Source organism: Sodiomyces alkalinus (assembly GCF_003711515.1).
Source record: "Sodiomyces alkalinus F11 unplaced genomic scaffold SODALscaffold_11, whole genome shotgun sequence".
Classification (NCBI taxonomy): domain Eukaryota; kingdom Fungi; phylum Ascomycota; class Sordariomycetes; order Glomerellales; family Plectosphaerellaceae; genus Sodiomyces; species Sodiomyces alkalinus.
Genome location: NW_021167089.1, coordinates 1,295,606 through 1,317,472, shown reverse-complemented (window position 1 = coordinate 1,317,472; position 21,867 = coordinate 1,295,606). Strand labels below are relative to the sequence as shown.

Below are 21,867 nucleotides of genomic sequence, written 5' to 3'. Positions count from 1 at the left end.
TAATCTTCGTCACTATGCCTATGAATTACTCGGCTTATTGACAACTGCTATTATATTCGAGCTCACAACACATAGTCACATAGAGGTCTTCCTATTGTCTTCTCAACTTTTCGCGGTTAACCAACCCCTTTGATCCTATTCCCTCCCTCCCGAGAGAATTGCACAACTATTTCTTCTCTGCCCTTCTGCTGTATCTTCTGTTTCCCTTTTAGTTTACGGGTATCAAGATCCTCTCCACAGCCAACAACCATCTTCGACTCTCTTCCCTGTCTCTATCCTTTTCTCTCTCATATTCGAGCTCTCCTTCTTCAAAAAGGGAGAGCAAATATTGCTTCTCCTTCTTAAGCATCCACCTCCCTATTCAATAGAGGTCCAGGTCCTCTGGGAAGTTTTCACGAGTTACGTCTTTCTTTGTCATCCCCAGCCATCATCTTCTGTTGCACGGTTGCTGTCTTTGGACCTGCCACCGCAAATATCTTGCCTAGACACTCGCAACTAGCAGTGAGTATCCATTCTTCTACTCAACTCCTGAGCTACCGTGCTGCTTCTTGACCAGATGCGAAGGAACTCCATCTATGCAGTCTGCTAATCCGACTTATCCATCAGAAAAGCCCCTCCGCTTGTCTTTGCATCATGTCCGATATCACTCCTCGCAAGACGTTCATCCGAATCAAGACCTCAGCTCCTGCCCCTCTGCCAGATCAGCACCAACAGGAGGTACTCAGTGAATGGGATCGTCAGTTCCGAAGACACTTCGGCAACGGAATGCGCATGGGTACCATCGAGGATCGCGCTGAAGAGACTCAGTCCCAACCGGATCAGCTTGATTCGCTTGAACTTCGGGCATCCAGTAGGGAAGACACCGAACAACGAGATACCCAGGGGGGAGTTTCGTCCCTGCGTTTCGGTAGTGGTGATTATGCTGGACTCGCTGGAGCTCGCGAAGAGCCTCCTAATCAGAGTCTTTTAGTTTCGTCCTACCATTCTACTCCCGAGAGAGATGTTCAATTTAATTCCACGGGCATGAATACCACGGCGATCAGCTCCACCGAAATCCACTCGGTACTCACTTCTGAATCTTCTGATGAGGACAGCGGTATGTAGTTACCAATGCATTGATGTTTCATGCCCACCCCGAGAATAAGATAACATAGAAGGATGCTAACAAGATTGTGTTCACCAACAGAGATGTCAGGCACTACTGACGAAGAGGAGAACCATCCCTCAATGCAGAATTGGCTTCCCTCTGCAAATGACCAGGACAAGCGCGAGATGCTTATCAAGATGAGCAAAGACATGAAAAAGCTCCGGGCTCGCAACAAGCGACTCCGAACCCAGAAGAGGCTCAAATCGTCTGGCAAGAGACCAACATCTCGCGGCTCGACCGTTGCCACGCCCGCTACGGCCACCACCAATCCTACTGCTGCTACGTTCGCCGACGCCGCTCTGACGGAGATGGTAAGCCTCGTCGGTGAACAATCTGTCCGCATCAAGTCCCTCGAGAGTCGCATCATGGACGCCCTTGATGAAAACAAGACGAAAGAGGACCGAATCGAGGATCTCATCTACGACCTTGGGGAGGCCCAGGACAGCGCTCGAGCCTTCAACGCAGCCCTGGGCCACTCGCAGGGGCAACATCACGAGGCCCTAAACCGGCTACGTCAGAAGGACGCGGAACTCCATGAGATGGCTCGCCAGCTCCAGCAGGCCCATGACTCCTTTGAACAGGAGGTGCAGGCGAACCGAAGTTACCGAACTCAGCGTGATTTTGATGCCTGCACTATCGAGTCTCTGCGCAAGGAGCGAGAGGAGCTTGAGGCTCGGCAAGCCAACGCCCGGTATCAGCTGACGGAACCTCGTGCTCTCTTGAGCATTCTCAACCAATCCTCTCCGTGTGAGAAGGTCGTAGAGTCCGTCTGGAAGCCACTTCAGGTCCAGGTCGCTGTTCTCGCTCGCGGTACTCTCAGGGGTCCCATCCCCACCACTGGCATGCTCCCCGAGTTTTACACGAAGCTCTATGAGATATGGCCTGAGTGGGAGGATCACGTCGATAACCCGTCTATCCGTGCCGGCGTCGTTGAAGCCTATCTTTGGGCCCAGGTTGAGAAGTATTGCAGCCTCGGTCCTAATGGTGTTTGGGGCGGTTCCATGGGAAACGCTTTCCGAAGCGTCTGCCAGAATATCGTCAACAGTGAGTCTGACAGTTTCAGTGTGATCTGCCCATCTAAACGAGAAGAAAGGGGGGGGGAATCGAACAATAATAATTTATCCTGTTAACAAAGTTCAAACAACTGGCGTGCTCTTACAGATTTCCTTGACCAGGAGAACGATCCGGAAAAGGTTGCCGCCTATTGCTGGTGGCGTAGTAGTGGCGCTTACATGCTCTCCCAGATTCAAAGCAATGATGAGAGCACTGGAGTTGAACAGTCCTGGATCGACACAGTCGACCACCAACTCCGCGTTCTGAAGCCTCTTCTCGTCCGCTCCTCCAAGCCGGACGAGAACCTCCAAGCGTTCCAGGAACTGCGTGGGCGGCTGGAGAAGATGTTCTACAAGGCCCGCCTGCTCGACGACGCTTTCATGTCGTCTCGTCAGATGTGGAAGCTGAGCTTCCCCCGCCACGTTGACCTGTTCGATTCGGAGATGATGGCCCGCGGCTTCAAGGTTAAGGATAAGGACCGCCCCGAGGCCGCGGCCGCCGCAACTTCGTCCGTCAATGAACTGCGAGTCAGGTTTGTTATCAGTCCCGCTCTGCACGTTCTTGGAGCGGATAAAGAGTATGAGACGTGGACTATGTTCCGCAAGGCTCGGGTGGACTGCTATGCTGAGGGGGACGGTCCTGTTCAGCAGCCGCGGCAAGTGGAGGTTCTTCAGCTTGAGGAGGGTTAGACTTGGGAGGAGAAAAGGGGTTTGGAGGGAACAGGTCTAGCAGTACGCTCACCAAGTCACCGTTCAGCAGCAGCAGCAGAAGGGTTGGATTGTGGAAGAAACGTACCCTTTTGGCCTGCATGGTTTACTTTTACGGAGAACGCAGCCCAAAACAGAAAAGAGGAGCAAAGCTGATTCAAGGGGCTTCAGGTAATAGACTATACCTTAGACGATTCCAAGATCGAGGACCGAAGTTTGGTCTTCGTTTCTTGGGACTTAGGTGCAGAACGTGCTTCTACGCCTGGATAATTACATATATTATCTACTCCATTTTGGAGAACTACATGTCACATTGAGACAGACGGATCCTCCCACATTATCATGATGGAGGGACATAGAAATAAGGCTGCGGCCTGCCATATATTCCCACCAACCTCCAAACGTTCTTGAGTAGCTTAGCATCACCCAAAAAGTGCATATATGATCCCTAGGACTTGACAACGAAGAATATGTTTCCTCATGTTACTCTACAGCCCCAAATATTACTATTATATTAGGCCGTGTAGTCTGTAGCTGGGTGGTTCTTAACTCCGGGGTGAAGCAGGGTCGTTGCTTTAGAAGTTTAGAATTTTGGATCCGAGATTTTCTTACATAAAATATGATTCTTAAGGGGCATGATTTATTGGTAGCTATTGGACGGGTGTAACATGTTTGAAGCTGTGATTCGTTGATCTCCTCCTATCCAAGGTAAGGTAAGAACTAATAGTCAAATCACTAATGTTATATAATGGCGGTACTATATCTGTGCAGTCTGGCAAATATGGCAAGATTGAGGCAGGAGCAAACTTACATAATTTGCGGCAGGCGTCGTAGATGGCTGTCATTGTCAGTCATGCCTTCCTTGAGTCCCTAGGGTATAAGTATAAGAGTAGAAGGAGGTCCCTGCTTACCTGCTTCTTTAATCAAGGAGATTTTTCCTTTAAACTCCTCATCACCCTTCCCACCAGCTTACTTACCACCATATCTACTCTGACTGACCTACCTACTCTCCTTTGTCTTTTCCTCCTAAGTTCCAATATTGAGACTGTTCCTGTGCTGTCATGTATTTTACTAAAGACGCACGACCACGACAGCGACAACAACAACAATACTAATAATAACAATAATAATAACAATAATAAGAACAAGAACAAGAACAAGAACAAAATCAAGAACAAAAGAAACAAAGATAAACAGAGAAGCAACATCTCTTCCATCTTCCATCTTCCATCTTTCTTAACCAGAGGCTGCACACTATGCTGTGCGATGTGAGTAATTTACGCAATATCTATATCTCTAGCCTCACCCACACTCTTCCCTCGCATGCCCTAACTCTGCAATTCTCATCCTTCGCCATCCCTTCGTTTTCCTATCTGCAGTATTCTGACAAAGCGGGATCAATAGCCAAGTTCATAGCCCAAGGCTGTGTGAAGATGTAAACAACAGGAAAGCGCCTTGTTATTACCTTTCCTCCTCTTCTCCCCCGTATCACCCGGTGATCACTGATCACTCCATGATAGCCGACGGTCTCGGTCAGGGAGGGTACTTAGCCTAACGGGTCCCCGTCTCGTCAGCACTTCCTGTGTTCCAAAAACCCATTTGTCGAAATCGAAAACTTCAACCTTGGCCAACATTGCTTTGCCCTTTTTATTATCTTCCTTCTCCTCCTGCCTTCAGCCGGTGCAGCATACTTGTCACATCCTCCACCACTATGGCGCGACTTTACGAGGAGATCCTCGTTGTCCCAGGCAAGAGGCCCCTTCCTGGCATGGCCCTCAATATAATCAAAAATGTCAAGGCTAGGGATCGTAAGGTGAGTGAAGTGATTTAGAGACTGAGTTTTGTTTCCCCCTCCAGTTGTACCCTTTCCGTCTTCTCATATCTCCCAAGAAATCTTGCTGGCTGGTTGTTGTATGCTACCCTATACGCGAGTGCAAGTATCTTCAGCCATTTCAGTTCTCGGATCTTGCCTCCAGCTGCTTCCGTGGGCGTTCCTCCTCGCTGACGCGTCCGGGCATCTATGATCTTGATAGATACTCGAGATTCTATTCGATCCAGAAGAAAAAGCATTCAAAATTCTGTGCGAGAGTAACCATGGAGCTGCAGCTAGTGCTCTTGTCAACAACGTGGTGACGGAGAAACTTACACTCGATGGAAATGCTTTCCAACCTCACCATACAAAGCTTAGGCTTGACGAATACGACTGTGTGAGGTTCCCTGAGGCTTTTGCTGAGCAGCCCTTTCGAGCGATGCTCAACCTGTCGAATAATACTGGCACGCCGGGCACCCTAGCGAGCATCATGTCGAACTGCGGCTACGACAATGCTCAGCAGGGATGTGAGATGATGGAGAAAATCACCAAGGCCCTCATTTCCTGCAATATGGCCGGCACCACCATCTATTTTGGTGCCAAGACCCAAGCAGACCTGAATTCGGCTACATGCCTTTTTCAGTTTATTTCTGAAGCGCCAGTACGTCGACCTCACGATGCCGATTACCAGACAGCCAATGCTAACTGATCCTGCACTGCAGGCGAAGAGCTCTCGGTCCAGTAACGGGAGCAGGACGACTCGGACTCCCGGCATCGGTTTCGGAAGGAATATGCCCGGCGATATTGCTGCCGCCATCCAATTGTGGGTTACGAATGTCGAATCCCAGAGAAACTGCAACGCAGCTAAAGCTGGCCCTTCCCGTGGTAGAAACAGAACCAACACCCCGGGCCCACACTCTCGTTGGAGGGACAACGTAAGGGATAGGAGTGACAGAATGCAGCTGCACCGCTCTGCGCCAGTTGCCCGACCTGCCCTTGATCAGGCTGCCAATCGTGCTGTCAATCCTGCTGTCAACCGGCCTGTTGATAGTCATGTTGACAGAATCAAGACATCGCAGATCCAGGTACAGACCCACCCAGGTAGCCACGGCTACCCCGACATTGTCGAAACCTGGGTAAAGCCCTTTCATGGTGCGGCTCGTGCTACCGGCACGGAACCGACCCCAGTACAAGATCGTTCCGATGAGGCAACAGCTGACTCTGCGAAGACGGACAAGCTCGTCGACGTTCCCGAGCCGGAACACTCAGTTGAGTCCGACAACTTGTTGGTCGACCGCGGCCAGATTCCCAACATCATGGATATGTAGCTGCAGCCTGCAGCCGGACGAATGGTTGCAAAAACGTAAGCTACCGTGCATTAGGCGGTGCTTGATTGTTTGTTCCTCAGAGGAGGAGGAGGAAGAGGAAGAGGAGATGAAGGAAGAAATACGCCTCTGCCTTGGTAAATCGATGCGTGGGCCGCGGGCGATGGGCGACGGGAAGTAGTACAGTAATGCGAAATATCGTTGCCCGTTCTTGGCGAGCGACATCTGAGGATAACGAATCGCTTGGTCTCACCGCAGTTGTACTAACAATTTCACAAAGCTCCATCAGCTGCCCCACCCGACTTTGACGTCGTCTCATTGATAGTGATAACAGATCGATTCGACAACCAAGTTTGAAAGATCAAAATCAAAAGCCTGTTCTGATATATACGTATGTATAAACCACTTATTATTTTCTCTTACTTACTTCAGAGACATGCAGATAGAGGCAATGACATCTGACGGCCAGGGCTTCGAAATTCGTGGAACGAGAAGCTCTCCCAAAGGCCGCTCGGTCCACGCAACGCGGTCTTTCGCACCCGGCGCTCTCATCGGCCAATTTCCCTCGTCATATTCTGCTTCTCACCCATCTAAAACAACACGCTCAGCCTCCTCCAACCCGCTCGTGCTGCCGGCGACGGCCTCCCGCACCTCAACCTGCAACTACTGCCTCACGGCGGCGGGAAAGACGCTGAAGCGGTGCACCGCCTGCCGTTCAGTAGCGTACTGCGGGGCGACGTGTCAGAAGGCGCACTGGGCGCTGATCCACGGGAAGGAATGCAAGCCGTTGCGAAGGGCGGGCGCGTCGGCCCTCGCGGCCGTCTCTTCTGGCTCCGGGCGGTCGGGCGGGTCAGGTTCGTCAACCACTCCTTCGACTCTGCCTGACGGCGCGCCGCTGCCTGCCTTTTGTCGCGCCGCGATGCAGGTGCTGCTTCGTCCGGACTTGTACGGGGCTGTGGAGACGGAGCTGGAGGGAAACGTCCGTGAGTTCGAGGCGCGGCGGGAGGCGTGGCTGAACATGGAGGTGCCGGGGCGGGTGGTGCCTTCGTTTGTGAAGCAGGAGACTGGCATTGGCACGGCAGAGGCGGACGTGAGGAGGGTTGTGGAAATCATGTGCAAGGTTTGTTTTTATCCCCTCAAAAGGGACTGAAGAGCGGGAGTGTGCAATGAGACTCTGGCTAACTATGGTGTGTTTTCTCCATTCTTCTTCAACTTTAGATCCAGACCAATGCGTTTAGCAGGGCAGATGATTCGTCTGAGAGCGATGGCATCTTCCTCGACCCTACGTTGGCCATGGTCAATCATTCTTGCATTCCTAATGCAACTGTTACTTTCAGCGGGAGGAAGGCATTCCTCCGGGCTCTCAGGGATATCAAGCCGGGGGAGGAAGTTGAAGTCTCGTACATTGGTACGCCACACTGCTTGCCTTGCATGGCTTTCTTCTCTTTTCTTTCCCTTTCATCATTCACGTTTCCTCTCCCTGGTCCCCTTTGCTATATATATGGTTGACTGACTGACATGCCGCGGATTCAGACTGCACGCAGCCCTTGGCCCGCCGAAAACGGGACTTGGATCTGTACTTCTTCGAGTGTAGATGCCTCCGTTGCAAGGAAGACCTCGACAATTACCAGGTGGCTATGCGCGCCCCAGCATCCGTCATTGCGCTAAACGCCATCAGCCTCGTGCCGGACCTCGACAAGTCACTCGGTGCACTCAGCGACACTAGGGAAGGCACTCGAAAGCGAAAGCCAGCGGCCGACGACATCCTCCCTCCCAATAAGAAGTCCGCCTCCCTCATAGACAGACGCCACCAGCTACAGCGTGCGTACGTGCAGAGTGGCGTCTCCGAGTCTAATGAGTGGGCCATCGGGCCGGTGCCGAACTTGCTCTCCGAGACGGTCGGGTACTACGCCAACCGGGGCAACTTTGAGGCAGCCCTGGCGGCGGCTTGCCTAGCAGCGGTCGAGAGCGACCCGTTTCGATTCGTCGAACCGTTCCACGTCCAAAGACTCAAGGGATGCATAGCCATCGCGACCGTTCTGACCAACACGGCCCCCAACGAGGGAGAACTAGGCCGGTTCGCGAGGCGCGTGAGTCGGGTGGTTCCCCTGGACAAGGAGGATCTGGATACGCTCGAGAAGCTGGACCAGTTATCGCTATGCCAGATGGTGCTACTCCTCATCATCCGCTGGACGCCGCTCGGACACTCGGAAGAGTGGGCGGTGTACCGAACAGCCAAGGAGACCTTGGAGGAGCTCGAGAGCCTAGAGGGACGCGAGAGGGAAAACGGGTTGATCAAGGCGTGGAATCTGGGACCGTTTGAGAAGCAGATGGCGGACTTTTTCGACTTTGGCGTGATCAAACCAGTTCGTGCCCTGGCTGCCTTGGGGAAGGCGGTGTTGGCTCTTGATTTCGGGTTGAACAAGGACCTCTGCGCGTGGAGTGATGAGAGCGGTTGATGGATGATTGGCTGATGTACCCAGATGCACAGGGACGTAAAGCCGTACGCGTACGGGTTTCTGATGGTTAGTGTAAGTGTTCATTGAGATGGGGCAGCCTGTCTTAAGTCATGGCACTTTTCAATCGCCCGGAGGAGTGTATATGGCGTCAAGTGCATCGTCCCCTCCTCGGGACTTCCGTTTTACCGCGCTCCTTCCTTGGACTCCAGCCATGGTCTGTCGCCGACTGTTGACTTGTCGACTGCTACTGCTAGTCACTGCGGAGACGGTTCTATTCCGGCCGGATGATGCGTGGGGCAAGGGAACGTCGATGGGCGAACTCGCGGTGTCGGGCCGTACGTCATCTCGAGGATGCGCAACCCGTTTTTGTTTTGGGGGGGTTTCGATGTCAGCACCTGTTGTCCCGGGGTCTCTCACACCGGCAGCTCGTCTTTTGCGGGCACCCTCCTGGGGGAACCAAGATTGCGCATGATCATCATCATCATCACCCGCGTTTGCCGCCCCGGCGGGCTGCCGCCCATCGCCGACGTCCATTCCCCTTTGGGTTTCATTCACATCTTTCGCTTCACAGACGCTCACGCGGCCTTCCAGCCTCCTCATTCGTGACTTGAACAGGTCAAACTCCATCTGCAGGCTGCTGATCTGTCCAGCTTCTCTGCCAATCTTGGAGACGTTGGCAGTGATGATCTCGAGTTCGTTGGTGGGATAATCGGATTTCGGCGGCTCGGGCCGCCTGGCGCGGTCCTGGGCCATGGCCTCCCTCATCTGCCCGAGCTCCGACTGAAGGACGGAAAACTGCCGCTCTTGCTCTTTGGATGCAGCCAGGGCATCTTTCGCATTTTTCTTGGCGGCGTTCAGTTCCTGACGCAAAGAGGACGTCTCGGTCTGCAAGGTGCGCATCTCCCTATTCGAGCCTTGGAGGTCGGCCTGCAGGTGATGGGTGGCCGTCTTGGCGCTGGTAGCCAACTTCCGCATGGCCGAGACGGCGGCGTTGGTCATCTCCAGCTGGCTCTCGAGTTTGGCGAGGGCACTCTTGTCGGAGACGTTTGCCTCGACGGCAGACAGCCCAGCCTTCAGGGGTCGCAGCTCATGCTTGTTGGCCTCCAGGTCCCGGCGTAGGTCTCTGACGGTGTCGTTGAGCATCTGCATCTCTCGGTCGATGCGGCTCATGGAGTTGTCGAACGATGACACCACCTGGTATGCCGCCGTGTCGATCCGATCAATGTCGGCGCGTTGGGTCTCCAAATCGGCTTGAAGACGTTCCAGCCCGAGGGGCGTTGCACTGACTGAAGCGTAGCTCCCCTGACAGTGTACACCATTCTCAGCGGCACTGGCACGCGGCCTATCCCCGGGGGTGCGGTCGTCCGATGAGGTAGCCTGCTGGGGTTCGGACGTGACAGGCTGCCTCAGTTTGAGAGACCTCTGGATGTTCAACTCGGATTCCTTGCGAGCTCTAGGGGCCCGCAAGGTCACAGCTGATCGGCGGAGAAGAATTTGATTGCTTGTGGGTTTCCCCCCCTCTTTCTCAGTGGGACGTGCGGACTAGGATTTATGAGGACATAGACTCACTCATGTAACACATGATTGACTGGAGAGGTCACGCATTTAAGTCCGACATTGCTCTGGCACTTGATGCACACGAGATCCTGAAGCAGACTTTGAGGGCGTGAGAGCAAGAGCAAGGCGTGTTAGCGGCAGCGCCTCAGCAACATGGATATGCTGTACCAGAGCCGACATATCAAGGGACTACTGTACCAATCTGCTACAAGGGTCCCGCTCTCACCACCGCGTTGGGGTCCTTTCGGATCCAACTTGATGTTCTCGGCCTCGATGACGGGACTACAGTAGCCTTTTCCAATCTGTACCCAAAGATTGACAAAACTGGCCAAGTCCGAGTTGCAGGAGACGCATTGGCAGCGCAGGGTCTCCATGACGAATGGAAAGAGGCGTCCAGGAAAACGTCGGGAAGGCTGTCGTCGGACATGCGTCTACCAGGTAGCAAGAGGTAGATTGTTGAGGTGGGAGCAGACTAAGCAGTTTGTGACGAATTCCATGGAGTTGAGGCAGGTTCCTTCGGGAGCTTGGTATGTCTGAGATGCCGATGTATTATGAAGAAACGGGTTGTCTTGCTCGGTAAGTTGATATACAGGATGTTGGAATATGTATGCGTATTGGTTGAAGAGTAGTGAAAACAGAGCGAATAGATGAAGAAAATGAATCCAACCACGCAATGTTCTAATCCAATGAGAGAAACAATGGGACCGAAGGAGTTGCTGGCTAAAGGTATACAAAGCAAAGGTTGGTTGAGGTTGGAGTCGATTGTATGAAATTCCGTAAGACTGAAGAGGGTGAAAGAGGTTGAAGGAGTGAAGCGTCTGGAGATAAATTGAGCTCCCCATAATATTCTTTCCTGCCATTGGTCTAGCATCAGACTAGAGACCCACACCCCCAGAACACAGAGATGGCAGGCGCGATGCTTCGTACCTACCTCCGTACCTACCTCCGTGCCTTCATAGGTACCTTTCTTCATATTATGGCCATATATACGTAGGTAGGTAAGGTACGCCAGATATACCTTCTGAAAGCAAAACAGTAGTCTGTCTCTGTCTGAACCTCCCCTAGCAAAATACTTCTTAAAACTAGCTAAGGTAGTTATGCCGCCGTAGGAACTTTGCATGAGCTTTGTACTCTGAAATTATGGGAACACGATGCTACCTCTGAATCTTTAATACCGTACTAAGGTACGAAGTACGTCCCTCTGCACGACGTACTCCATACTTGCGAAGAAATGTCCCAAGCTTCTTTTTTTTCTTCCCTACAACCCCTCCACGAGATACCTCCCCAAGCATTATAACCATCACTCCCCCCGGAGCGAAGCATCTGTTCTTACTCTTCTGCCTCAAAGACAATCCTAGATCATTGCGACCGACATCAACCGTGCCACATGATCTACGTGTGATCATGGGGAAGAAACAAAATGCAAAAAAACGTGCGAGGCTCGAAGCCGAAGCTTTTGCAGCAGCTGAAGCTGCAACCGCCGCACTCGCTCCCGGCGGCCTTGCCGACACCATTGGACAGCTCCAAGTGGCTGTCGCCGTCGAATCCGAACAGAACGAACAGAACGAACAGAAGAACGATGCCGTGATCGGACAGGAAGAAAACCTCGCGGGTCCCGGGGCCAGTTCTCCAGACGTTTCTTCTTCTACGAGCCAGAGCAGCGGCGCCCTCAAGCGAGCCGCACCCCACGACGAGCAGGAAGACGACGGCGGCGGTTGGCAGAAGGTCGAACGCGCCAGCAAGAAGGCTAAGAAGATTCCCCGTGACGGCTCGAATTCCTACCCTGCCATATCATTTTTCTCCGCCGCGAAGCTCTACTCCAAGATCAATATCGCCCAGCTACGCGACCTCATCCTCTACATCTTCGCCGACGGTCCTGCGCCGCAATGGGTGGCCGTTCAGCATCGCCCGCAGTTCCGAAAGATTGTCGTCGTAACGGTCCCCGGCCTCGAGGAGGCCATGTTCACCGAAAAGGTCAACTTCGACACCTACAACTCGACTCCCCCCAAGGACGAGAACCGCTCCATCACGTCTCCGGACGATTTCTACCCCCGTCTGCTCAAGTCGGAATGGCTGCCCGATGTCCTCAAGCCCTTTGTCGACATGTTCCCCCACCTCTGGCCCGTCCGTGCCCCCGGAGACGATAAGCATATGAAGTTGCACTCGCCCCTCGGCACCTTCCTCACCGCCCCGCTGCCCAAGGATAAGGCCAAAGGCGTCAAGGCGGCAAAAGAACCTCACGGCTGGAAGAACGAACGCACCCGCATAACCGAATACCTGGCCTCGGAGGAGGAGCTCGAGTCGAACGGCCATCTCCTCCATCCCGCTCTGATCCAGGATCCCGACAGGCGCGCCGCCTTCCAACCCCCCCAGGGCTGGGTCGCCACCCGCGTCGAGTCACTCGAAGACGCCCAGGTGCCCGAAGAAGAGGTCGAACAGGGGAGCGTGACCGCAGGTCGTGACTGTCTGGCGCTGGACTGCGAAATGTGCATGACCGGCGAAGACGAATACTCCCTCACCCGTATCAGCGTCCTGGCGTGGTCGGGCGAGATCATCATGGACGAGCTGGTCAAGCCAGAAAAGCCCATCACAAACTACGTCACCCACTTCTCCGGCATCACCGAAGCCATGCTGGCCCCCGTCACCATCACTCTCCAAGATATCCAAGCCAGACTTCTCGACCTCATCACCCCTCGCACCATTCTCATTGGCCATTCCCTCGAGTCCGACCTCAAAGCCCTCCGTCTGTCGCACCCCTTCATCGTCGATACGAGCCTGATCTACCCGCACCCGCGCGGCCCTCCGCTCAAGTCCTCCCTCAAGTGGTTGACGCAAAAATACCTGCATCGCGAAATTCAGCGCGGTGGCGCCCAGGGCCACAACCCCGTCGAGGACGCACGCGCTTGCCTTGACCTTGTGCGGCAGAAATGCGAGAAGGGGAAGCTCTGGGGCACATCAGACGCGCAAGGGGAGAACCTGTTCCGCCGCCTCGCTCGAGCGGGCACCTCCTATAAAGCCCAAGCCGGCGAGAGCGCTCTGGGTGGCTTGGCCACGGGCAAAAGCACCGCGGCCATCGACTGGGGCGAACCTTCCAAGGGACCCGGCGCCGGAGCTACGCATCGGATCGGTTGCAAGTCCGACGAAGATGTCGTCCAGGGCGTGATCCGCGCCGTCCAGGGCGATCCAGATGGCCGCGAGATCCGCGGCGGAGGCGTTGACTTCGTCTGGGCGCGCATGCGAGAGCTTGAAGCCCATCAGGGTTGGTGGAATACCAACCGGTCCGACCAGTCCAACAGCGACGGCGGCCCGCCATCCAACACGGATCCCCGCAACGGCGACGGCGGGGACACTGACCCGGCGCTACAGCAGCACCAGCACCAGCAGCAGCAGCAGCACCAGCGCCAGCAACCACAACTGGCCGATGAGAATGACGCCGATCCCCGCTCGTCCCTGGAGCAGTGCCTTGCCCGTCTCACCGACCGGCTGCAGCGCATCCACGCGGCTCTTCCCAAATGCACCGCTTTCATCGTCTTCTCCGGCTCTGGGGACCCGAGGGAGATGGCACGGCTGCAAGCCTTGCACGCCCAGTGGAAAAGGGAATACAACACCCCTGGTCGCAAGTGGGACCAGCTCAGCGTCAAGTGGACCGATGCGGAAGACCAGGCTCTGCGCCGGGCGGTCCGGCGGGCACGAGAAGGCATCGGTTTCGTATCAGTGAAATGAAGACCACCGATATAATTCATCCCCTGTGGCGGGAATAGGAATCTATTTAAATGAACCGCGATGTCACATGCAGGCGGTTCGCTTGGCATGACATAAAAGGCTGAGAAAGGGACTTGTCGCATACTGGCCAGGACTGTGGTTCAGAAAGGAGTAAAATCTTTGCTCACACTGTTAGACTACAAAAAAGAGGGGGGGGAGGGGGGCTCTAGAAGGCAGGGCGTATTGGTTTCTTCTTCGGTCATCATCAGCGACACCGGATTCATGTGACAAACGAGCGGCAGCTGGCATATATGCCACACGATCCGGTCAATGTAGGGCATGATAAGGGGAATTTCGGCATAGGTATGGGTACAGTTGCTGTTCAACCACGGAACAAAGCGGATATCAGCCATCCCCGAGGCATGGGACGAGACGACATGCATGGGCTTGTACGTTTTGGAACCGTTTGCTTATGGGGACGACTGTTTGTTCATCCATCATGACACGAAAGTCACCACAATACCATGGGACTTTCAACGGATAGACCTTGTTTGCACGGAGACCAACCTTTCCGTCTTGTTTTATTTCTTGTGTTCCCACCCAGGGGCTTCTTCTGTATGATGCTCATATACATATCGAAAGAAAAAAAAACCCCCCCGAGATGTATGTTCCTCAAAAGTCAAACTCCCCCTTAAAGATAGAGGGATCCACACCAGGAATGACCTTATCTGCCAAGTCCCGCCTCCCCATCTGTGTGAACACCCTCCTAAGGGTATCGTACAGTGTAGAGCTGCGGTTCTGGGCCGTCATGCGGTCGAGCCTCTCGTCAAGCTCGTGGGTGTTGGTGCCACCAGCGGCGGAAGCGGAACCCGCGCCGCCGCCGCCGCCGAGGATCTCGTACGCCTTGGAGCGGCCGCTCCGCTCGATGGCCTTGTGCATGTCGAGGGCGGCGAGGAAGTGGGCGGCGGCCTCGTTGTGGCAGCCGATGTTGATGCAGCTGACGCCGAGGTTGTAGCGGGCGCGGACAAAGTTGGGGTGGATGGATAGGGCCTTCTCGTAGGCGGCGATGGCCTCCTCCGACTTGCCCGAGTTGGCCAGGGTGGCGCCGAGGCGGTTCCAAAGCAGGTGGAGCTTCTCCCGCTGGGTCGAGTCGCCCTGGGCCGACGAGTTGAGCGCGGCGGTGAAGCAGTCGACGGCCTTGTCGTAGTCCTCGGCGCCGTAGAAGAGGACGCCCAGCCCCACCTGCACGTCCGGGTCCATGTGCTCGCCGTCGGGCGAGAGCTGGGCCGCGCGGATGAACTGGTCCGTCACCTTTTCCCGGAGGACCTGGCGGTCGGTGAAGCCGAGCTCGGCCGGCGGGTGGATGGCCTCCGGGGAGACGATCTGCGGGTAGCGCACGGAGAGCCAGCGCTCGAGCGTGCGGTAGGCGGTCGAGTCGTATCCCTCGTTGGTGTACGAGACGGCGAGGGCCATGAGGGCCGACTGGTTGTTCGGGTCGAGCTTGAGGGCTTGCTCGAGGGCGCGGAGGGCGGCCGTCTCCTTCTCGTTCTGGGCCTGGGCCTGGCCGAGGTACACCCAGGCGTCGACATGCTGCGGGTCCTGCTGCACGGCGGCCTCGAAGGCCAGCGCGGCTAGTGAGAGGTTGCCGCCTTCCTTCATGATGCGCACGCCCTCGTCAAATGCGTTCTTCTCGTCGCCGAAGATGTTGTCCTCCTCGAAGAGGTAGGGCTCGATGACGGGGTCGCCCAGGCGGCTGCCCCAGTAGTCGCCGCTGAGCCCTTGAAAGTCGGGTGGCGCCCAGTCGTTGTTGTCGAACTTGTCGAACACGTCGTCATCCACCATGGACCGGGCGGCTTCGGTCTCGGCCTGGATGCCTTTCCATATGGACTCGAAGTCGCCGAACTCGTTGGTCTCCGACTGAATCGCCCTGTCCATCTCGTCGAGCTCCGGTTCTGCTGCCCTGGCCTGCTTCGTATCTTCTTTGTCCTGGAGCTCCAACTGCGCAAATTGCTCCTCCCATTTATTCTCGTCGAGTTCTACCAGTTTCCCCTTGCCCTTGATATCTTGGAACTGCTGTTGCTGCTGGAGGGGCGCTTGGTGGGACATCATGGGCTGGAAGAGCTGCGGACTCATCATCATGTGAGGGCTCGGGGCAAATTGGTAGTTCATGGACGAAGACGACGACTGGGGCGCGTTGAGGGGGCTGGAGAGGGAACCATGAACAACTCCTGGCATGGGGCTTGCCCTAGCCGAAGCAGGCTGCTGCTGTTGGTTCATCTGCTGGAACCGGGCAAAGTCCTCGGGGCTGAAGTGGGTGCCTGGGGGGGCGTTGAAGGCTGACTCCATGGCAGCCTGGTTCTGATATTCGTTGGCCCATGTTGGTGATGCTGAGGCAGCGCGCATGTGAGCGGCGTGTGCGGGGTCTAGATGCACGGCAGCGTTGGCCATCGGGATGTCTTGTTGCAGGTTAGGGGGCTGGTTGAGGAAACTGTTCATCCTCTGCGACCTTGTGTCAGTATGGAAGAAACGGGGTCCCAATGGAAAAGAGATACGGTAGATGGTCGGGTAGGGACATTAGCTCGTAACAAACTCACCTCATCTTGTGGTGCGTTCGCCGTGGCATTTCTAAAGGTGCCGGAGAGCGCAGTCGGACCTCTCTGGGCCAGCCTGTCCCTCTGTAACTGATTGTCATCCTGGACGTGTTTCTGGAACTGACTAAGGGGATTCCCTGAAGTAGAGCACTCTGCGCCGCCGAGGAATGACATGGTCAAGCTCGTAGGGAGGGGGAGGGTAGTTGAGTAGAAGAGCGAGAGGGCGCGGGGGGGAGGGCGATGAGGGAGAAAAGGGGGGAGACGGGTTTTGGCGGGGTAGAATGAAGCCACTCGAGTAAAAATTAAATTCAGAGACGGGTCGTAAAGGTTGTCGGCATAAGGCGCTGGAGTAGAAATATCGCCAAATGGTACATAGAATAAAATACAATAAAAACAAAGGTAGCGGTAAAGTCGCCCAAGTGATAGCTGGAGATGGCAAAAGAGTGATGTCTTTGGGGAGTTGCGTTGGCGGTTGATTTCTAAGGTTAATAATAAAACCTCCGCACTGAGGTCACCACCTGACAGGCACGAGGTGGATATACCGAGGCTCACCGGCCCGATGATCTGGGGACGGGGTAAACTATACGCCCTTTCGCCGAATCGGTACCAAGTATGATAGGTACAGTACACAGCCTAGCTTATACAGCACTATATCAGGTGCCTACCCCTTACCTTAGCGAAAAATCTCGTAACTCTCATGTTCAAGGTACCGGTACCGATACTTCACACCCGTCTGGGGTTAGTGGGTCCCAACGTCCTTCACTGCTGGTTTTCCATCTGCGCTTGATGGCAACCGTTTCCCCCCCTACCTACAGATAGTCAGTTCTACCAACGGTGGCTTCAGCAATTCGTAAATAGGTAGTAATAATGTGTTGTGACAATATGCTAAGTTGTCCCTCCAAGACAACCCATACTTATTATTATGCAGTCAACTTGATACATACATAGTGTACAGTCCATGGTCTTGCTTGGAGCTTTCCAGTCTTCTCAGCTCCTCGCAGCCATCCATTTTATATCGCGACACAACAAAGAGAGGAGTTGAAGATTTCTCGACTCATCCCATACCTCTCCACGCACAAGAGAAGATCGGATAACCCGCCCTAGGCATTGTTGCCATCCTGCTGCTGCTGCTGCTGCTGCTGCTGCTGCTGCTCTTCTTGCTGCTGCTGCTCTCGTTGCTGCTTCTTCTCTTTTCTGCCCCTCGACGGCGAGACCCGGAGATTGCTCCCCCGAATCTGGGTGCCCTGCAGCTTGTCAAATGCCTTCTGAGCCGTCTCCACCGAACTGAACCACGCGTGGGCGTAACCGAGGGGCCAGCCAGTGGCCTTGTCTACCGCGATGCGCACGTTCTTGACGCCCTCCATGTCGGAAAATAAGTCGTTCAGCTCCTCGTCCTTCATGTCGTATGGGAGTCCGCTGATGAACAATGTATCATTCATCGGGACATCGTTCTGCTCCCGCCGGAGGCCCGGTGTCCGTGCCCGCCTGGGCATTGCCCGGAGCCGTCTGCCGTGCCAGAATGTGCCGTCAACGTTCTCGGCTGCGATCCTGACGCTTTCGACGTCCTTGAAAATAACAAAAGCCCAGTTCCTAGGGAAGAGGGAAACATGTCAGCTGCGGGTTAAACGCTATGAAAGCGATAGCAAGTTGAAAGAGGGTGAGAGTCTTGGGTTTGCTTACGACTTGTCGTCGGTCCGGAACACTCTGCTGACCTCGCCATACTTGGAGAAGGCCTCGGTGATCTCCTCGTCGGCAAGCCCATACACCATGTTCTGGACCCAGAGCGAGCGAGGAACCTCGTGTCTGGCTTCCTCCGCTTGTTGCGACGTTCCCGCTCTCGTGGCTGCTGCGGCGTCGTCCGTCTCCTGCTTGGGTTCATCCCGGAGCATAAGTGTCCGCGCGAGCGCCCGGGGCGCCATCACGGAAAAAGGTCGAACGGCATTCTGCGCGTAGGCAGAGCGGGGAGCAATGGACGCAGCTCGCGAGGTCGCGACGTTGGCCCAGGCCACGGCCCGGATTGCTACGTTGCGAAAAGAGGACCTGTTCCAATGTGCTTTGTCAGGAGAAATTCACAAATCGCATGTGCCCTAGCTTGAATCGGCTTCACGATGACATACATCTTTTGATTCTTCACAGAGGGTTGAGTTCTCCTGAATGGGGACGAGTTGATAGGGTCGGGAGGGCTGGAAAACTTCGGCAGTCGACAGAGATTTTGAAGCAATTACGAAGATCCTAGCTAGGTAGGTTCGGTACGTACGCTGTACGTCTCAGGCATTTGGAAATAAGGAAGGAAAAAACAATGGATTCGGCTATATGCATGAAGTTCCGCTGCCTACCTTACAAGGTACCTTTCAGGTGCCGACAGCTGTTATATGTACCTAGTGTAACCGGAACCGTTCAAATCAGATCAAAATTAAGGGGAAAATTGAAGGGTAAATTGATTAAGGCCCCCGTTCGACAACGCTTATAAGCTAGCGGAAAACTACTCAAGTTGCCAGTTCAGCCGTTAGGCCATTGACCAAGATTCCTCACTGCTATACGTTAACTATTAGAATATAAATAAGGCACGGAAAATCATATATATATTTATCTAAGTGAAGTTCGCGGCACTTTACGGGGATATCTAACTATTACCAAAAACTACGGGAAATAAGTATAGATTAAGGTACTCCACACGTCTAACATAATATGGTTTGTCACACCTCGATAAGGTGGCTGTGGGCATCTGACAGAAACGAAAAGGCAAGTTGAAGAGGGAGACGTGATCTTCACATGAAAAGCAATTATCCGTGCTACAGCTGTATTGCCAATTGTTGAAGCAAGGTACAGAATACAGCTTGCAAGTGTATTGTCTTGCAGGCCTAGACGCTTGGCATAGCATAGCAGAGCCACAACAATACAGGCCGGTTCCAGGACCGGTTTCCATTGACCCCATGGCCCGCAGCTCCTCGTAGCTGTAAGCGGACAGATATCCGTATCTGAAAACGCTTCTGAAGCCCTGCACAAAACATTGCTTAGTTTTTCCGTCTCATGGCCCGCCAGAGCAACAGCCTGGTCCTTCAAGGAGCTCTCTAGAATCCACCAAAATGGGTATATACGCCATCCCTCAGCCACTTAGGCAGAGCCTCTCTCTCTGTCTCTCACCCCTGTCTCCTCTCACCAGCAATGAACCCCCGCCCGCCCCAAACACAGAACACCAAGAAATACAATGTCCTGGGTCAAAATGGTCCGGCCGTCTCCAGTAATATAGACAAAAGGAACCAAAAATGCCGACCGAACTTTTGGTCCCCTGTTGTTGTTGCGAGTACCGAGCAAAGCTCCGCCCCTTGTTTCGGTGCTAAGTTCGGCTACTTCTTTCCAGTTCGACCAGTAAGCAACCCCCGTTCCGTCAACAAACATCTCAGGAAAAACAAAAATGAATGAACATGTCCCCGTTAGGGAACATGATGTCGTTGAAAATAGGCGGCTGCAAAGCTTTGAACCCCGTTGTTATGGGGGTGTCGGCCTCACAGAATATCAAAATGACCCGGTAATAGAAGTGGTACATGTGGGTGGCTACTAGTACCTCTCTGATGGCCTGTAGCCGCTTCCCCTAGGCGCCTCGTATTGCACTCCGGTCATGGACTCGGGGCCAACGGGCGGGCCGCTATTCAAGGCACGCAGTGGTGGCAGTTCCTGCCGGTGCGCATAGGGGTCCGACGAATATGTGCCAGGTGGGGGCGGGGGAGGGGGTCCCGTGGGGGGTGGGTGCTGGCTGCCGGTCCGGAGTTGTAGAACCAATGCATGGTTCTCCCTGCGCAGCGACTCGATGTCTTGTGCTAGTGTCGCATTTTGGGTTTGCATCACGCGGAGGGCATCGGCCATGCGTTGATGTTCAGATATGGCTGTACCCTTATATTAGCATCTGCCGCTGGGTTGCTCGACGTATAGACGGTAGGGGAATGGTGGAAACGCAGGAGCATAGAGGCTTCAAGACAAAGCAAGGAGGACAACAAATTTACCTTTAGTCAAAATTTCCCACTTGGACGCCTTGGCGCCTCGTTCTTGGGGCATGAGGTCGCGTAGTTGGTCGAACAACTCCTTCATTTCTGTCCTCCTCTTCCGCTCCGCTAGCTTGTGGCTCTTTCTCAGCTCGGGGGTCCTGCTATAGGGCTGCGACCCGGTACGCGACGATGCATCCTCGTCCCGGAGATCGCCTATTTGCCTGTGCTGAAAGGTATGGTGATGAACAGGGGGAAAGTCCGAGCCACCTTGCAGGCGGTTGTAGTCTGTGTTGTCCTCGAGGCGCCTCTGCCCTGCTGGTAGTCTGGATTCGGTCGTGAACTGGCTGCTTGCGATGGACTCGGTGATGCTGCTCCTTCTAGAATCCAGGTAAGAAGTACCGGTCCCTATCCTCGCCACTTCGTCCCCGTCGGGGAAAGCCCATGCCTGACCCTTTGTAGGTTCGGCCGCCCGAGCAATCTGGCTAGTCGTGGGGCCTGTGATGGTAGGTGCCGTTTTGGCGTGCTTGGAATGGGGGTCTCGTTCAGCGTTCGGCTGATACCCGTTCGAGATGCGGTGAACGGCGACGCTGTCCAGGCCGGGACGCGGGTTGCGTTGCTGGTTCAGCGTGTTCTGGATGGACGATGTGGATTGGTTATGGCTGGCGTAAGGCGAGTTGCTCAATCGCATATCACTAAATCCCTGGTTCATTCTGCTATCCAGGCTCTCTCGGCGAACGATGGCGGAATCGAACCCTCCTATTGACTCAAGCGAGGTAGGGCGGTCAGGTCGACGGTGGGCACTGCCTCCAGGAGTGGTAGGGGACACCATGGAGGCAACACTCATATTACTCTGTGTTGGCGACACGAGTGGCTGAAGGGCGGAGGTCGCAGTAACAGGCGAAGGCGTCTTGTCGTTCGGGGAAGAGTGGTAACCTGAGCCGTTAGGGCTGAGAGCGCTTACTGCCACGCCGGAAGCCGTCGAATTGTCTGGGAAAGGGGCTTGTTAGTGTCGTTCCTCTACTCGGAGGCGGGATTCTATGGGCCACGGCGTACGCTTGCTAGACGCATCCGTGCTGGAAAAGTAGGCCGAGTCACGGTTATCATCCGGGTTAAGGACGCCGGCCAACGACACTTTTTGGGACGATCTCTGAGGGTCCATAACCGCAAATCGAAGAAACTTGGCTGAACAAAGCCAGGTAAACGAGAGAATTCAAAGAGAAGAAAAAAAAAAAGAAGAAGAAAGGACGGATAGCTTAAGAGTTGTCTCCGATAATAACGACGCGATTGGCGCTTGGGGAAGTTACAAAGTCGAACAACGGATTGTTTCGGGTATGCGTCGTCGCCGCGTCGAGGAGGCAGTGGAAAGTAATTCGGGTCAAATCAGACTAGACGGTGCGATATTTTGGCTGGCCCGTATCGGAACGATGAAGGTAGGATGCCAAAGGCTCGGCTGACCTTACAGTCCACCTACTCCCTTGTCAAAACTCGCCCAGTTGCCTTCTGACTTGGGAGAGTGGTCGTCGGTTGGTAGAA

General features: G+C 54.5%; 9 protein-coding genes across 9 annotated transcripts in view; 5 read left to right on the top strand and 4 right to left on the bottom strand.

The window, feature by feature from the left end:
- Window positions 1–633: 633 nt before the first annotated feature.
- SODALDRAFT_320909 (hypothetical protein) lies at window positions 634–2,889 on the top strand (the record flags this gene model as incomplete). Its single annotated transcript, XM_028609577.1, has 3 exons — window positions 634–1,096; window positions 1,187–2,191; window positions 2,309–2,889. 3 exons carry the CDS (start codon window positions 634–636, stop codon window positions 2,887–2,889), a joined length of 2,049 nt encoding a protein of 682 aa, XP_028463420.1.
- Window positions 2,890–4,618: 1,729 nt separating this feature from the next.
- SODALDRAFT_320908 (hypothetical protein) lies at window positions 4,619–6,045 on the top strand (the record flags this gene model as incomplete). Its single annotated transcript, XM_028609576.1, has 5 exons — window positions 4,619–4,720; window positions 4,941–5,378; window positions 5,440–5,540; window positions 5,607–5,652; window positions 5,722–6,045. The coding sequence occupies 5 exons, from the start codon at window positions 4,619–4,621 to the stop codon at window positions 6,043–6,045; spliced, it is 1,011 nt and encodes a 336-aa protein (XP_028463419.1).
- Window positions 6,046–6,244: 199 nt separating this feature from the next.
- On the top strand, window positions 6,245–8,561 carry SODALDRAFT_70790 (hypothetical protein). Its single transcript, XM_028615605.1, has 4 exons — window positions 6,245–6,433; window positions 6,485–7,162; window positions 7,261–7,450; window positions 7,576–8,561. The coding sequence occupies exons 2-4, from the start codon at window positions 6,494–6,496 to the stop codon at window positions 8,499–8,501; spliced, it is 1,785 nt and encodes a 594-aa protein (XP_028463418.1). The 5' UTR covers window positions 6,245–6,433; window positions 6,485–6,493; the 3' UTR covers window positions 8,502–8,561.
- Window positions 8,562–8,621: 60 nt separating this feature from the next.
- On the bottom strand, window positions 8,622–10,432 carry SODALDRAFT_320906 (hypothetical protein; the record flags this gene model as incomplete). Its single annotated transcript, XM_028609575.1, has 3 exons — window positions 8,622–9,954; window positions 10,071–10,157; window positions 10,257–10,432. The coding sequence occupies 3 exons, from the start codon at window positions 10,430–10,432 to the stop codon at window positions 8,622–8,624; spliced, it is 1,596 nt and encodes a 531-aa protein (XP_028463417.1).
- A 530-nt stretch (window positions 10,433–10,962) lies between these two features.
- SODALDRAFT_337541 (RNA exonuclease) lies at window positions 10,963–13,781 on the top strand (the record flags this gene model as incomplete). Its single annotated transcript, XM_028612704.1, has 3 exons — window positions 10,963–11,017; window positions 11,145–11,149; window positions 11,472–13,781. The coding sequence occupies 3 exons, from the start codon at window positions 10,963–10,965 to the stop codon at window positions 13,779–13,781; spliced, it is 2,370 nt and encodes a 789-aa protein (XP_028463416.1).
- Window positions 13,782–14,432: 651 nt separating this feature from the next.
- Window positions 14,433–16,525, bottom strand: SODALDRAFT_284203 (tetratricopeptide; the record flags this gene model as incomplete). The annotated part of the gene is made up of 2 exons (XM_028608452.1): window positions 14,433–16,259; window positions 16,355–16,525. The coding sequence occupies 2 exons, from the start codon at window positions 16,523–16,525 to the stop codon at window positions 14,433–14,435; spliced, it is 1,998 nt and encodes a 665-aa protein (XP_028463415.1).
- Window positions 16,526–17,059: 534 nt separating this feature from the next.
- SODALDRAFT_328979 (RNA-binding domain-containing protein) lies at window positions 17,060–18,619 on the bottom strand. Its single transcript, XM_028610821.1, has 3 exons — window positions 18,469–18,619; window positions 18,032–18,391; window positions 17,060–17,941 (listed from the first exon to the last, which is right to left on the bottom strand). Coding segments are annotated over exons 1-3 (852 nt in total). The 5' UTR covers window positions 18,471–18,619; the 3' UTR covers window positions 17,060–17,451.
- Window positions 18,620–19,909: 1,290 nt separating this feature from the next.
- Window positions 19,910–21,493, bottom strand: SODALDRAFT_337536 (helix-loop-helix DNA-binding domain-containing protein; the record flags this gene model as incomplete). The annotated part of the gene is made up of 3 exons (XM_028612703.1): window positions 19,910–20,235; window positions 20,353–21,321; window positions 21,388–21,493. The coding sequence occupies 3 exons, from the start codon at window positions 21,491–21,493 to the stop codon at window positions 19,910–19,912; spliced, it is 1,401 nt and encodes a 466-aa protein (XP_028463413.1).
- A 172-nt stretch (window positions 21,494–21,665) lies between these two features.
- SODALDRAFT_363465 (hypothetical protein) overlaps window positions 21,666–21,867 on the top strand; it is a gene marked incomplete at both ends in the record, with an annotated part of 1,770 nt that continues 1,568 nt past the window's right edge. The window contains 2 exons of the mRNA XM_028614558.1: window positions 21,666–21,726; window positions 21,797–21,861. Coding sequence (XP_028463412.1) covers window positions 21,666–21,726; window positions 21,797–21,861 — 126 coding nt within the window. The remainder of the gene's footprint in view (window positions 21,727–21,796; window positions 21,862–21,867) is intronic.

Coding starts and splice junctions, on each gene's coding strand:
- SODALDRAFT_70790 (XM_028615605.1), top strand. CDS start 6,494: ATGACATCTGACGGCCAGGGCTTCGAAATTCGTGGAACGAGAAGCTCT. Junction 7,163..7,260: donor TTGTGGAAATCATGTGCAAG/GTTTGTTTTTAT, acceptor CTTCAACTTTAG/ATCCAGACCAATGCGTTTAG. Junction 7,451..7,575: donor AGTTGAAGTCTCGTACATTG/GTACGCCACACT, acceptor CCGCGGATTCAG/ACTGCACGCAGCCCTTGGCC.
- SODALDRAFT_328979 (XM_028610821.1), bottom strand. Junction 17,942..18,031: donor TTCCGGACCGACGACAAGTC/GTAAGCAAACCC, acceptor CCTCTTCCCTAG/GAACTGGGCTTTTGTTATTT.